Source organism: Lepisosteus oculatus, chromosome 8 (assembly GCF_040954835.1).
Source record: "Lepisosteus oculatus isolate fLepOcu1 chromosome 8, fLepOcu1.hap2, whole genome shotgun sequence".
In the NCBI taxonomy this organism is placed as follows: domain Eukaryota; kingdom Metazoa; phylum Chordata; class Actinopteri; order Semionotiformes; family Lepisosteidae; genus Lepisosteus; species Lepisosteus oculatus.
Window position 1 is genome coordinate 17,050,580 of NC_090703.1, and position 13,657 is coordinate 17,064,236.

At 35.6% G+C, this 13,657-nt stretch overlaps 1 protein-coding gene across 2 annotated transcripts in view; it reads right to left on the reverse strand.

Moving 5' to 3' along the window:
• Positions 1–2,623: 2,623 nt before the first annotated feature.
• dnajc17 (DnaJ (Hsp40) homolog, subfamily C, member 17) overlaps positions 2,624–13,657 on the reverse strand; it is an 83,877-nt gene continuing 72,843 nt past the window's right edge. For both annotated transcript variants that reach the window (XM_015350876.2, XM_006632529.3), the window contains one exon: positions 2,624–2,869. In XM_015350876.2, the coding sequence (XP_015206362.1) occupies positions 2,744–2,869 (126 nt within the window). In that variant the 3' untranslated portion in view covers positions 2,624–2,743. The remainder of the gene's footprint in view (positions 2,870–13,657) is intronic.

The following is a 13,657-nucleotide window of genomic DNA, read 5'->3' on the forward strand; positions in this document are numbered from 1 at the left end:
TGCCAGTTTTCGTCTGAAAGAAGAGCCAAAATCAATTGGCCTTGCTTGGTGGTTTGCTTCATTAAATACCGTGACTTGGCTGAAAAGTGGCAGTAATTTCCATCAACGGTAAAATTTTTGTCAAAGGAAATGAAACTTTAGGTTTCATTCTCCACTGAACTGGCAGGTTCAAAGTGGAGGATGCACAGAATATGGAATGGAAGATTAAAACGATTTTTCCTCTGGCTTAATTTTCTGAAATGGCAAATGCTGGCAGAGAAATGTGTTTCTTCGAGAATACATGTGATTCCATTTCTTCTTTTACTGTAATTTGAATTGGGTTATGTTTTTGGTTATGAAGAATATAAAAAACCCAATCATCACAACACAAATAGAACCACCTAGAAAAAAATTGTTAACATACTGGAGAACACTGATTTGCATCACAGATGTGAGCTGTTTTAACAGATTGCTGGATATTGAAATGCGAAAGATTGAATATTGATGGAAATGTTTAAGATAGTTCCAGCAATATCAACTTAAGTAAAGGTGGTGGCATATTATTGGTATAAGTTAGTTGCAACTAACATGTTGTTGAAAGGATAATTGAATGATGAATTTGGTCATATATGGACTTGCTACATGATGTAAATCATAGTATTGTGATGATTTTAATAAAAAAAAAGCCTCAATACCAATGGATTCAAAATCACTCTTTGGGTTCAAAGCTAAAGTTATGCACAGCACCAATCAATTCTGAGAACGTCTTTCAAAATTTCTTAATTACTAAAGTAAATGTGGGTGGACAATCAATACTGTACATGTGGTGAACGGTTGAATACAAAATTGTCTATGTAGCATATCAGGCTAGACAACAAGTCAAGTGTGAAGGATTACAAATGCTTGGCTAAAATATAAGCAGGGAATAAAGCAGTCATAGCGAATCCAGGGGGTTCTAGCAGTGGTGTAAATCTTCAATCCTCTAACACAACGGGGATTTTGTGGAGCGTCTCCCCATTCATTATTCACAGGATTTGCTTAATTATTTTTTGATAACTTTTGGTATCAACAAGTTTTTTTTTTTCCACGTAAATCCCATTTTTGAATTCAAAATCCTAAAGATGCCCACCTTGCAGAGCTCAATCCACACAAGTACTGACGTGCCTTTTCAGGAAAGTAAGCACAGCTCCCGAAGAGCAGTCTCATAGCAACAGCTCCCAGGCACTCATCAAATGCCAAGGACTGCCACTGCCACCTGGGGCTGCTTGGTCATAGTTACCCCACGAGAGAACCCAGCTCCAAACTGGACAGGTTTGGTCTGCAGGGCTCAACATGGGATCCAGTAAGCAATTTGACTCGTTGAGCTCAATTACACATTTTAACATCTTTTTTTCAAACTCTTTTCCACATATTATTTAACAGATGCATTTCAGCACTAGCCTTTTAAAATCAGTAAAACATTTTAATTGAATATCATTTCCATCAGACTGAATGTTTACAGTCATAGGGGTTAATTCCATGCACAGATATATACAATAAGGAATTCTACAATTTTTGTTGCATATCTATCTCCCCAAGAGAAGCATGGCAAATGATTTAAGCAGTGCAGAAACACAAAGGACATTATAAAGATACACAAAATAAATCAAAAAGAACTATTCAATGAGGGAGAAATTTGCTCTTGGCTGAAATTATAGAACTGAAAAAATAAATAAGGAACTGATTTGCAATATTAGTCTGGAGGATTAAGAAATCCAAATTGGAGGAAATCCCAAAAAGCAGTTTTTACTCTTTTCATAACAGCAAGAACTCTTCTGACAGGCAGTAATGAAATGATAACAGTCCTGGGACTCAGTGTACAAAATAATAATCAGTTCCATCAAAGGGATTTTGCAATAAGTGAGGAAGTAATTGCACTGATATATAATCTAACGAAGAACCTGACTGGGCCCCTTTTTATTTCACTCTTATATATGACATACTGTAACTTTCTACAGTGCTTCAAGTCACCATGTCTGTAAACCATCACTCAGTAGCCTTTCCCAAAGGGAGCTGGGGAATGAAACATTTAACACCACCGTTTTATACCTACAATGCTTCTAGCTCATAAGTCATGGAAAGCTCCCAAAATGGCTTAATCAGTAAAGGTAGCTTTGCACAGTGTGCAAGCTGAGCCCCAAAGTCTAGACATTATAAGGTTCAAGCTTCGGCAATGTAATGAACACACAGGAACAGTGATTCCCCAAGATGTAGAGCACTGTCAGGTTATGCAGGTTATGCTTTGAGTTTGGCATGTTTGACTTGGTATGCATTAGAAACCCCCACCAGGAACCTGCCAGGTGCTTGTAAGCTTGCAATGTTGTCACCTAGAAGACTACTGCTCCTCAAATTGGTGATAACTCTCCTCAAATGGCTCTCTAGCGTTGACTGTGTGTGAAATCATGAGCAGTTCAACAGTGGGCATGTCAGAACAGTGCTCCCAGATATCATTCTTGTCATGCCGGTGCAGAGAAGTAGGAGCAAGCACTGATAAATGATGGGCAATTCCAAATTCTAAAGACATACTGTATAAACAGCCATAATCTTTGCTGCGTTAAGGTAACATACTGGATCATAGAGTGTGCAAAAAACAGGTTCCTACGACTTGTTTTTACACATTTATTTATCAGTATGCCAACAAAGTATGAAATCACTTGATCCATACAGTTCTGTGCTTTTAAAAAAAGAAGAGCTTTATTGAACTAGAGGCAGAGAGTCCTGCGGGCTAGGGGCGTGCTGCTTCCTCTTCGTCCTCCCTCTGCATCTGCTCAATAAGCCGCTGTCTCTCCGCCGCCTGGCGCATCCGCATCAGCACCACGCTCTCGTAGTCCCGCTCGGTGAGAAGAGAACCCTGCAGGGGCCGGAGGAGAGAGAGACGCAATCGTTGACGGCTCTCAGACACAAGTACTTTGAAAAGACCCAAAACATTCAGCATTCAGAGACCAGAGAGAAACAGGCTTCTGCTAGACAGCCTACAGTATCTCAACAAGATCTCAACAAGAGTCCAGAAAAGCTGTGGTTTGTGGTTACAGGTCCTTGGATTTACAATTTAAACCACTATGGTACCAAGAGAACCACTACAGAATATTTTTACTTAATGATAAAAGTTATGAATCAATGTAAACTATGTAAAAGAATAACATTTAGCCAATTAGTAAGCTATTATGTGTAAATAAAGACAAAATACTTCCATAAACCACATAAAAATGAGTATCTAGCACAAATGATTCACCCTATTCAGACTCAATTGGTTAGACTACTCTAAGGCATAAAGAACAATTCAGCGGAAAAATAATCCTGGCAAAGACAGAATAAGTTGTAGACTGAAGACAAATACTTATGCATTTATGTATAATGCAGCAACAATGGATACTTGTGTACAAATTGTGTTAAATAAATAAGCCACAATGGCTAATAAATATGCACTGAGTGAGGACAGCAGGTGGCTGACAAGGTGCCAAACTCTGGCCTGAACTTCATTTTCCCACAAAGCTGAGGGTAATGTCCTACTGTCCTCAGTCACCTGGCCAGATGTTGAAGAGTGATTGGTCAGGTGATGATTTAAAACCAAGAAGCTGAGGCATCCTGACAGAGTTAGGACAATTGTTTGTTTCTGTTTTGTAAGCAGATAAAGAATGCTTAACCTGAGAGTGCTTGGAGAGGTATGGGCTAGAGACGTGGTGACAGTCACTCTCCAAACAAGTCTTGAGTTTAGAATAGACTTTATTTTGGAGTTTAAAAGAAAATGGATGATAGACTCATAAGTAAAACTGGTGGGTTCAAATTTTGTGTGAATAAAGGACACTGCTATGTACTTCACTCCAACTTGATAAACGAGTACACACGTGGGTCTCTTTGTTTAAAAGAGACAGCCATATAAATAATGCAGTGTATACTAACTCACAGCTGTTCTACACAGTATGTTCAAAGAATGGGGAAGCTTGAGGAAGAAAACCTTTACTGTGCCTGTCAACAGACACTGATGTGCCAATGACAACACTTTGGTAACCATAACTGTCACCAGTTGTGACTCTTCTGTCCAAGGTATGAGGCTGAGATGACGCCAATGTGACTCCAAAGTGTTCTGTATCTAATGATGAGTGAGATGTCTGTAACAGTATTATATTTAAGTTTAATAATTTGTTGTGGCCAAAATGCTTCTATCTTTCAGAAGTGCTAGAGATAAAGAAGTGTATTACTATAACTGAATGAAGCAAAATCCATATCTGATTTATTTTTAACAAGAATATTGTACAAGGATATTGCTCCCATGCCACACAGCTTAACTTTTACTCTTTTACTAATTAAACTTTCCTCTCCCATACAGCTTTAACATGCAACTAAAGGGAATCTCAAAAACTGCATCTGAAATATATCAAAACTAAAATACTCCAAGAAATATGAATTGTATAACCTTATATTTCATGTGAAGAGAGAGCCACAATATGAGCTATTTCTGTTTTATTCTTTATTCTATTACTTTTCTCAACAGAAACAAAATAACCAGTAAAGGTTCTGTTTTGCTTAAAGAGTTACTATTACAGCTGTCAAAGACCAAACAGCAGCTATCTATCTTTGTGATCCAGTGGGACTTAAGACAGAGGCCTGCTTTGTCTCACTACAATATCTCTGGGTTTAAAAAATCTGGGTTTCAGAGTCAGCATAACAAAAGTGTGATAGAGTCTTAAGATTAAATTCAGAATTTAAAAAGCTTGTTGTTGCCTTAGTTACTTTGTTGCAAGCAGGATGAAAGGGCTCCTTTGTATTAAGCTCAAAACATATTTATAAAAACTAAACACCATTCAAATACCACACTACATTTTTTGCTGATGTTTTGTGCAAGAGACCAATGCTCATAAAGCAGAAAAATAAATTGATACCAAACAATTTTAACCCCTGCCTGAATATATGATATACTATATATAGGTTTCCTAAAGATTTTAACCTTTGGAAGTGCTGAACATCAAAGCAGCTGATAGGAAAAAATAGTTTTGAAAATAGTCACTGTTAAAAGATCACAGGTAAATTAGTTCTAAACAATATGCCCTTTGCTTTTGTTCCAGTCGACTGTAACCAGTTTTCTGTGCCCATGACAATGTGACATTTGATCTGAACTAAAGGGGTATTATGCAAGAAATGTTCATCATGCATACACATCAATGTTGATTGCTTATTTTATGATATTTCTTAATCTGCTTTTCATTGGCACAGTGGATGAAATCTGGGGTATGACAGTGGCTTCAAAGTATCCTCTGTATCCTTTGTTCAAAGTATCCTTGCAAGTATTCTGGATTATTTTCCTACACATTTCAGTTTATGGAGCACACAGGTGGTGTTCTACTGGAACATCTGTTTACATCCTGAATACTAGCAGAAGTCTGATGCACTTTTCATACTTGTGCTTGTAACAAAATACAAAATGAAATTACAAAAGATTTAGAAGGAAATAAACAGCTTTGTGGAAAATGAAAGACCTGCTTCATGACGCTTTCATATAAAAAATCAACTCAAAGTTAAACATTAAAACTTAATTTCAACTATAAAAAATAATTGATTTCTTTGAAGTCACAATGTCAATAAATAATTCTGACATTTGCTTTGCTTCCTGGAAATTAAGCAAATAAGCAACCCTTATCCTAATCAGGCACTTTGAAATGCAAACTGTCCACATCCATGCAATGTACTGGCATGAGTTTAGTTACTATACCAGCAAGACTAGACTAAATCTTACAGGCCTCTCATTTTTATTCTAGGCTCTTAAATGTACTCAGCTATATGGGAACTGTGAATAAAGTCAGATTGTCACAGCAGCTTTTATAATCAGGACAGCAGAATCAGGTGTATATGCACGTGAATGAAGTGACACTTGGAATACATAAGACAAATTCAAAATGACAAAAGATGACACTGTAAAATGTTGACCTAAGAGCCTGTCATATAGAAATGGAATCACCAAGCCAAAATCACATACTGTACAAACACTGGGAATAAGAAATGTTTGAATCAAGTTCTTCAAATGCCATCACTCCAAAGGAAACAAAGTAAAACAAAATAAAAAATATTTTGGATTTTCTGGCACAGAAGAACAATAAATGAAAATAAGAGACACGTCTTAGAAAAAAAAAATCTGAATAATTTTTGTCTTATCAGCCATGGTTCTTCAACGTTTCTTGCCACTGTAGTTAGTTTTCAAACAGCATGGGTTACAGGAAGACAACCATATTCTTTATGACCAAGCTGTTCACTCTCTGCACTGAGGCACATCTGGAGTGGAAACTGCACAGCTTCACTGCCAATAGCAAGGCCAAGAGCTGCCACTGATATTGTCCAGTCTTTTGCAAGCTTAGCTAGCAGAAATCTAACTAACAGAAAGCTTTTCTGAAAACTAATTTCATGGAATAGGGTTTGCGCAATGCACAAATATCTGTAAACAAAAAATTGTACTGTAACAGACTGAAATAGAATAAGTCAATGTACTGACACCTAATGCAACCAAGTAAACATATAACATTGTATCTGACTAATCTTCACAACCCATCCCTTCAATTGCAATGGTGATATGCACGTTACGTGACAAATTTACAGTTGTAGAAGAAGTAGTTACATAGACCAGAATGCTGAAAGACAGCTGGTGTTAGCTGTCGAGGTAATTCTGTTTGCTAATTAAGAGGGATTCAATGAATTCCTTTGAAATATCATAGGCTGACAGTTTGGAAAAGAAAGCACAACTTATAACCATTCATAAAAAAACAATGTAGAGCCAAAAAAAAGATCAACCACTTTCTTTTTACAACAATCCTATCTCTGCTTCATCCTGACCTCTACTGGAAACCTTTGGAACTATGTAAAAACTGTTAAGTAAGTACAAACTACAGATCAGCCATTGTTCCTTTGCAGGTTTTAGGACAGAGCAAAATTAGCAGAATAATGCCAGGCCAATAAGTAGTATAAGTAGTATTTTTAAATAAAACTATAAAGTCTAAACATTTTTTTCTTTCTTTATACAAATGACTACTTTTGAATTTCCTTTTGACATTGAAATTTAACTTTCATGAGGCTTCTTTTCTGTTGTGTTCAATGAATTCAGATATCTAATGGTTTTTATTCTAAAAATATTTTTTGAAAATAAAGCTATAGACTGTAAATGATAGAATACATTTATCAGAAAACAAAGAAAGATATTGTTTAATGTTTGTTTCTATTTATTTCAAATATTGTACTTGGATAAAGCTTATAGTTAATATAAATATGTTCACAATTTCCAAATCGATATTATAAATGAGGCAAAAATAGTTCAACATTATAATATACATTTAAAACGTAAATTAATATTTTTGATTTGTTGGGAAAAGAAACTAGTTCCTTGGGAAAATTTAACAGTTTAACATTAACTTAAGGGACTAGTTAGATCATTTTCATTTTGTTACACAAGCCTGGACACAAACTGTCTGATTCTAAGATTTTGATTATGGCTAGATTTCTCCTTACCATCTTTAGCAATAATACTATAATTTATTGTGAATAATTCATACTTAATACGCTAAATCGTGAAGTAATTTAATAAGAATTCTCTAACTTTTACAGACCTGAACATCACATGTATTGTATATATTATTTTTGAGTTACACTCAAGTTTTATTGTTTTTGTGGAAACTGCACAAAAAGACACTAAGAGAAACATGCAGAATCCATACAATAAATACTGAATGTTCACACAAAAAACAAATGAAATAGCAGGGTAGTGTGGATGACACAAGTTGTTCTGTTGAAAGATGACAAAGAGCTGTTTATTGATGCCTGGGGTAAACTAACACCACAATTAAGAATAAACTCCAAAGAACCCAGACAGAAACCTCCTGGTCTGACCACATTATGACATCACTCAATTTTACTGTTAGTCACACCCTGATGAGAGACACTCATATAATGAAAACATTATCTCAGCAGGAATCTCAGCTATCAATGTGTTCAATGTCAAAACCCCCACAGCTACAAAATGAAATATATATAAACAGGAGTTTGTATAGCTGGCACACAGGAATGTATGCTTAACTAAAGATTTGTTCATCTTCCACTTTCAATACCATAAAACCTGTTTCTGATTTATTAAAAAAACATTTAAGACCACCCTGAATATTCTACAATCTTGATAAATAAATGAACTAGAAACATATTTAAGCAATAATAGTAGGGTTATTAGAGCATCTTACTGTGCTACCTACAGTATCCATGCAAGACATCCTTTAGTGTCAGGTACATGTACGAAATATTATATTGTAATCCTTTCTTCACGAAGAAATATTTATAGCTTGGAAAAAAGTAATACTATATTTTAAGGTTGGGAACTTTGACTTTAATGTACTGACAGCAAATTAAACTATTACACAGCTTTGGCACTCTCTTCCTAAGTTAAAACAAACAAAAATGAAGTACTTTACCCACTTAGATAAAGTACTCCAGTCTGTTTATTTACAAGAAAATTGACTAGGAACTGAAAGAAAAATAAATACGGGTAAGAGTTCTTTTTGATCCTTCAACTTGTGTTTAGAATGAAACCCTCATGCATTTGGGGACCAAGTGAAACTGTCACGTACACACGTTCAAGAAACGTTCAGATCCACGCCTACTGTTAAATTCAGAAATCACTGAGAAACACGGAAGGGGTGAAACAGATGTATCTATATTATCAAGATAAAGTATGATTTTCACACTGAAATCACATCTGGACTTCCAAAGCATGCAGTATATTAAAGAAGCAGCTGCAGATGTAACACAATTGTAGTGTAAATAGACACTTCTAAGTGAGTAAGGAACCCTACAATGCAGTTATGCATTTTTAAAATTATGATAAGGGAACCAGAATGTTATTGTCATTTCATTCCACCAGACCAGTCTCCGAAGTTGCTATTTGGCAAAGTGTGGACATCCAGCCTACTGTGAGGTAACCTTAATTAACTGTGGCAGCAGGTACACTTTGTGTTACCACAGGAAAATCCAGAGCCAACATGGATTTATTCTCATTGTTTTTAGCTCATGGTTAGTGTCTTCTCCTAATTCAAATGAATTTTTATTGATTCATCCCGGTTTCTTAAAATGCCATAAAAAATATGAATGGTTGAAACCGTTCTTGAGTTTACACTCCACTTTTAACCAAAAACTCCAAAGCATCAACAATACAAGGAAACTGGGAAAACACTCCTGACGTGTACATGCATAGTCTGTTCTCTGTCTTCAGGAACATCAAAACCCTTGTGTTTGTTGTGAACAGCCCAACAACAGTCCTTTCATTTACAGTGTTTGTAGTTGATGAAGCAGACAAGTTAATAAAATAAATATTCCCAATGTAATAAAGTAAAATACAAAGCACTGTCATGGAAAACCCACAATGCTAGGCAGGGTAGTAGGATATTACAAAGACTGACAAAGCATAGACTGATATCTTTTGAGCTGACATTACCAAATGAACTGAAGTCATAGTACCAGACTGCAAAACGCAATTATGTCTGAGTTAACTGTATATAGCTAGCCAATAGCTGTTAGTCCATTACCTTCATAGAGTAAGATACACCAAATACAAAAAGTGTTTGGTTACATGAATGCAAACAAAATGGGACTATCTTTATAACCACCAAGGTTATTATGTTTAGCACTTTTTGGTTGATCTACATTCCTCCCAACAGGTGAAGTTAATTATGGGCTATTTGTCTATGATTTGTGTCAACAAGATTTGGAGCAATGATTTATGAGGGCCAAACACTTATTTAGAGATCATTAGAAGTGTGATATGTGCATACTTTGGCCCAAGTACTTTTGCTAAAAAGTAAAATAAACAAAAAGAAAAAAGCATAAGCCATTCAGAATTGAATGACACCGATTATGTTTTTTCAGATACAATGGCACTGTAGGTGCAAGGTTAAGGACAAAGGAGTCCTTGCTTCTTTTTTTATTTTTATATATATTCATGTACATGCAAACATTTTGTACATTTTGATAGCACTCAAAAGGGGTGAAGCAATTACATTTTGGAACAATTCTGTTTTCAAAAATTCTTACTTAATTTAAAAGTACATACAGTACATCAAATGTGCTCGACAGAACACCCCATAACAGAATTCATGACTTAGGTGATTTTAAGGTTATGTAATAATTGTATTACTACTTGAAAAACCACAATGCACTTCAGGCATGAATTATTTCAAGATAAAGCCAGCACAGACATCAAATAATACCCTTGAGCAGTGAACAAGCCTGCATACGGAAATAAGGAATAAGTAACACATTTAGTTCTCTGAAAAATACAATTGAGTTACATGAGTGTAGGGCAAGGACATAACAGTCAGGACTTGCCAATTAAAAAAAAAAACAGGATGTTTGATGTTCTGCTTTTCATTTTTAAATAATCCAGTGTCTTTGAGTCCTAGATACTGTGGTTGTAAAAAGTTGAGTGCAAAAGGTTTTTAAAAAAAAATACTTGATCTGCTTTATTTCACACTGTCAACTTATCTTAAAACAGAAATACCTGCAGGTGCTATATTAGAATACCTTGCTCAAGACAGAAGTCTTGATGACTAAAATATTTTTCTGCAAATAGAATAAAGATCTTAGCAAAGGGTTAAATGAAAATAAAGGGTTTGGATACTAAATCAAAAGCTTGCACGAGGAAGGAATTTAATTGGCACATAAAACACTAAATGTTCGTCAACATGGCTCCTACTGTAAAAGATAATGAACAGTATTTGGAAAGGCTAAAAAGTTCATTCAAGTATAATTAAATTTTCTTACAAATTGAAATTTCAGAACTTTGTAAAACTATATTATTCAGGAGCATTTGAAATAATAAACTTTCAGAAACAGCAGTAAAGATGGTGCAGTGAAAGACAATGCACACCTGATGGTTCTAGATCAAAGATCTAGAAACAAATCCATTAATATGTTGCCATGAACAAAGCGAAGTAGACTCCAATTTACTCATGGGGTGTTAACAGACATGCTAGGATTTATGACAGAGTAGGGTTGAGGGAAAACAGTCTCATACGGTTTTAAAAATATGAATCCGTGAAAAGCCAGTAGTTTTTTTACCTCATAGTTGGCCACTCTGACAAAATGCAGGCCTCAGATTTAAATTTAAATTTAAGACAAAAGAAAACTTGAACTAGTATGAAGGAGATGTGTATTTTCTTGATTTCAGGATACTAGAAATCCAGCTCGTGTCACATGTACTGTAGCTGGCTCCTCCAAAATATAAGCCAAAGGAACTCCAGAGAACAACTCCGGCCTTTTGGAACCATGTTGTTGCTGGGTTTGCAGTGTTCCGGAACTCTCCATGTAATAAGGAATGTTCTAAGTTCTCTAATGGGGGTGCACTTCCGTGAACATTTTCTATCCCGAATTTTATGTCCTGGAGCAGGGTATTTTTAGCAAATAGCTCTCATTTTTGCTCAGCTCTTTTCTCTGGAGAAAAACAAGGATCCCAATTTGTCATTTTTTCAAACCTCAGGAAGACCAAAAAAAATCATGTAGAGGTCGGACCCTGAAATGGGTTTATTGTGCACATTTCACATTGCCGGGTATCACCCACTCATTCCACCGATTAAAAAAGGCAACCAGAATAAAAAAAAAACATTGAAAGGAATTTATTCCACAACAATTGGCCTCAAAACCAAAATTCAGAGTACATGAAAACCAAACAATACTGTTATTCAATTCTCCTACAAACATTTTTAAAATGTATTATCATTGGTATTCTAAATGCCTCTACTTTGGGAAAACTACTCCACAATTTGCAAAATTAGCCTAAATGTGTGCAAATATGTATTGATGCCACTGTTTGCACATTATAAATTCCTCATCTGGAAGTTTAGAAATTGTCTCCAATGTCCACTGTACTCAATACAGCTTTTAGACTTGCTTTTACAAGTCTTCTCTCTAGACCTCTTTTACAGGAGCTAATAATTAGCTATACCGCTGTGTGAATCAAATACTTCCCATTAGGAACAGATTAATATTTACCTACAATAGATTAATTAATGTTACCTTACATCTACATTAGATTAATATTAGCTACAGTACATGGCTAGAAAGCTCAAACACTTCAATCACTTCGTTTATCTGTCCCCATTTTGTGCTTGACTCTTTGAGCTAAGTGGTTCATTGGCATTAGCACATATCCTGCATTATAAGTGAGTGAACTGAGGGACTGAGGAAATGTTTCTCCTTGAATGGCATCCTGGTATGGTGCCGCAGCATTCCTGTTACTGAATCACACAGTTGAGTGAACTGAAGGAAGAGTTTTTATAGCTACTCACTGTGCTTTGTCTAGCCTTTAAAGCATCTTACTTCTTGGCGATGCCAGCATACACATGGATTCTCCTAACAGCTTAGCTACTGGTTTCCTGGCTAATTTGGTTTATTACAGCTCTACTCAGCATGCCAACTTCTCAGCACATAAGTGTGGCCGTGCAGACTTAGTCAGTAGTCAGTACATGTGGTGTGGGTATTTCCAATCTTCACGCATTAGAAGTGGGCATTTAAGACCACAAGACTGACAGTCCCTTTACCTAATAGTAAAGAGAATATGATCTTCCTTAAATTGAAGGTGGTGAATTCAACTAGTCTTTGTGATCACCATCACTTAGTGTAGGTCAATCACACCCTAACACAAGTTACTGATAGTGTACCTTTCTTACATGGAAAACATATTCTAGAAAAATTGTAAACTGACTTCCTAAGCCACTGGTTAGAATTCCTTGAACAAGCAACAACAGTAATGTATACGGACAGGGCAAATAACATGGCATATTTAGATTTTCAGAAGGCTTTTGATAAAAAAAAACCCGAATAAACGCATATTTCTCGAAATTCAGGAAGCAGGCATGTTGGGAGTGTTGAGAATTGGTTCTTGAATAGAAAACAGATTCACAGATAAGGGGTGAATACTCAGTTTGGGGGGATATAATTAGTGGAGCATTGCAGGGATCTGTACTAGAACCACTGATCTTCCTAATCAATAGCAATAATCCAGATTCCAGAATATTACATTTAAAAAGATTAAAGATTAAATTCAAGACTGTGCAAACACCTGACAAATGATGTTTAACAATTTTGTTAACTAACTTGAATCAGGAATATACTGTAAGAACACAAGTATAAGAGGCAGTGATTTTGTGAAGTTTTGGCTTGTAAATATTGTTTTCTTTTAAATAAATATTCATGTCTTCTAACAACACCATGAAATTTAAAATTTAAATGACAAACCATAAAAGGCATTTTGTTATGACTGTGAAATTCACAAAAATAACCATGAATTTAGTAGGGTCCTTCAGTTAAGGCACTAGCGTTCCAGGTTACAAGACTTTCTACACGAGTATAATCCAACACTCCAGTGTGAGTTTTGCTAACAGGCATTTTAATTCCACTAAAGACCAGGCGCCATGGCAACAGAGCCCTCTCTTGTCCAGCACCACAACAGTGTAACGCATTGCCCACATCCTGTGGTCATTTTTAAAAGCCACTTAAAGGCCTATTTTTTTTTGCTTTAGCATTTTAATGTAGATTTAGTTCTATTGCTTTCACTTAGTCAATTCAATATGCACTTATTCTCTTTCTTTTTATTTCTGCTTCTATATTTCTGTGTTATTTT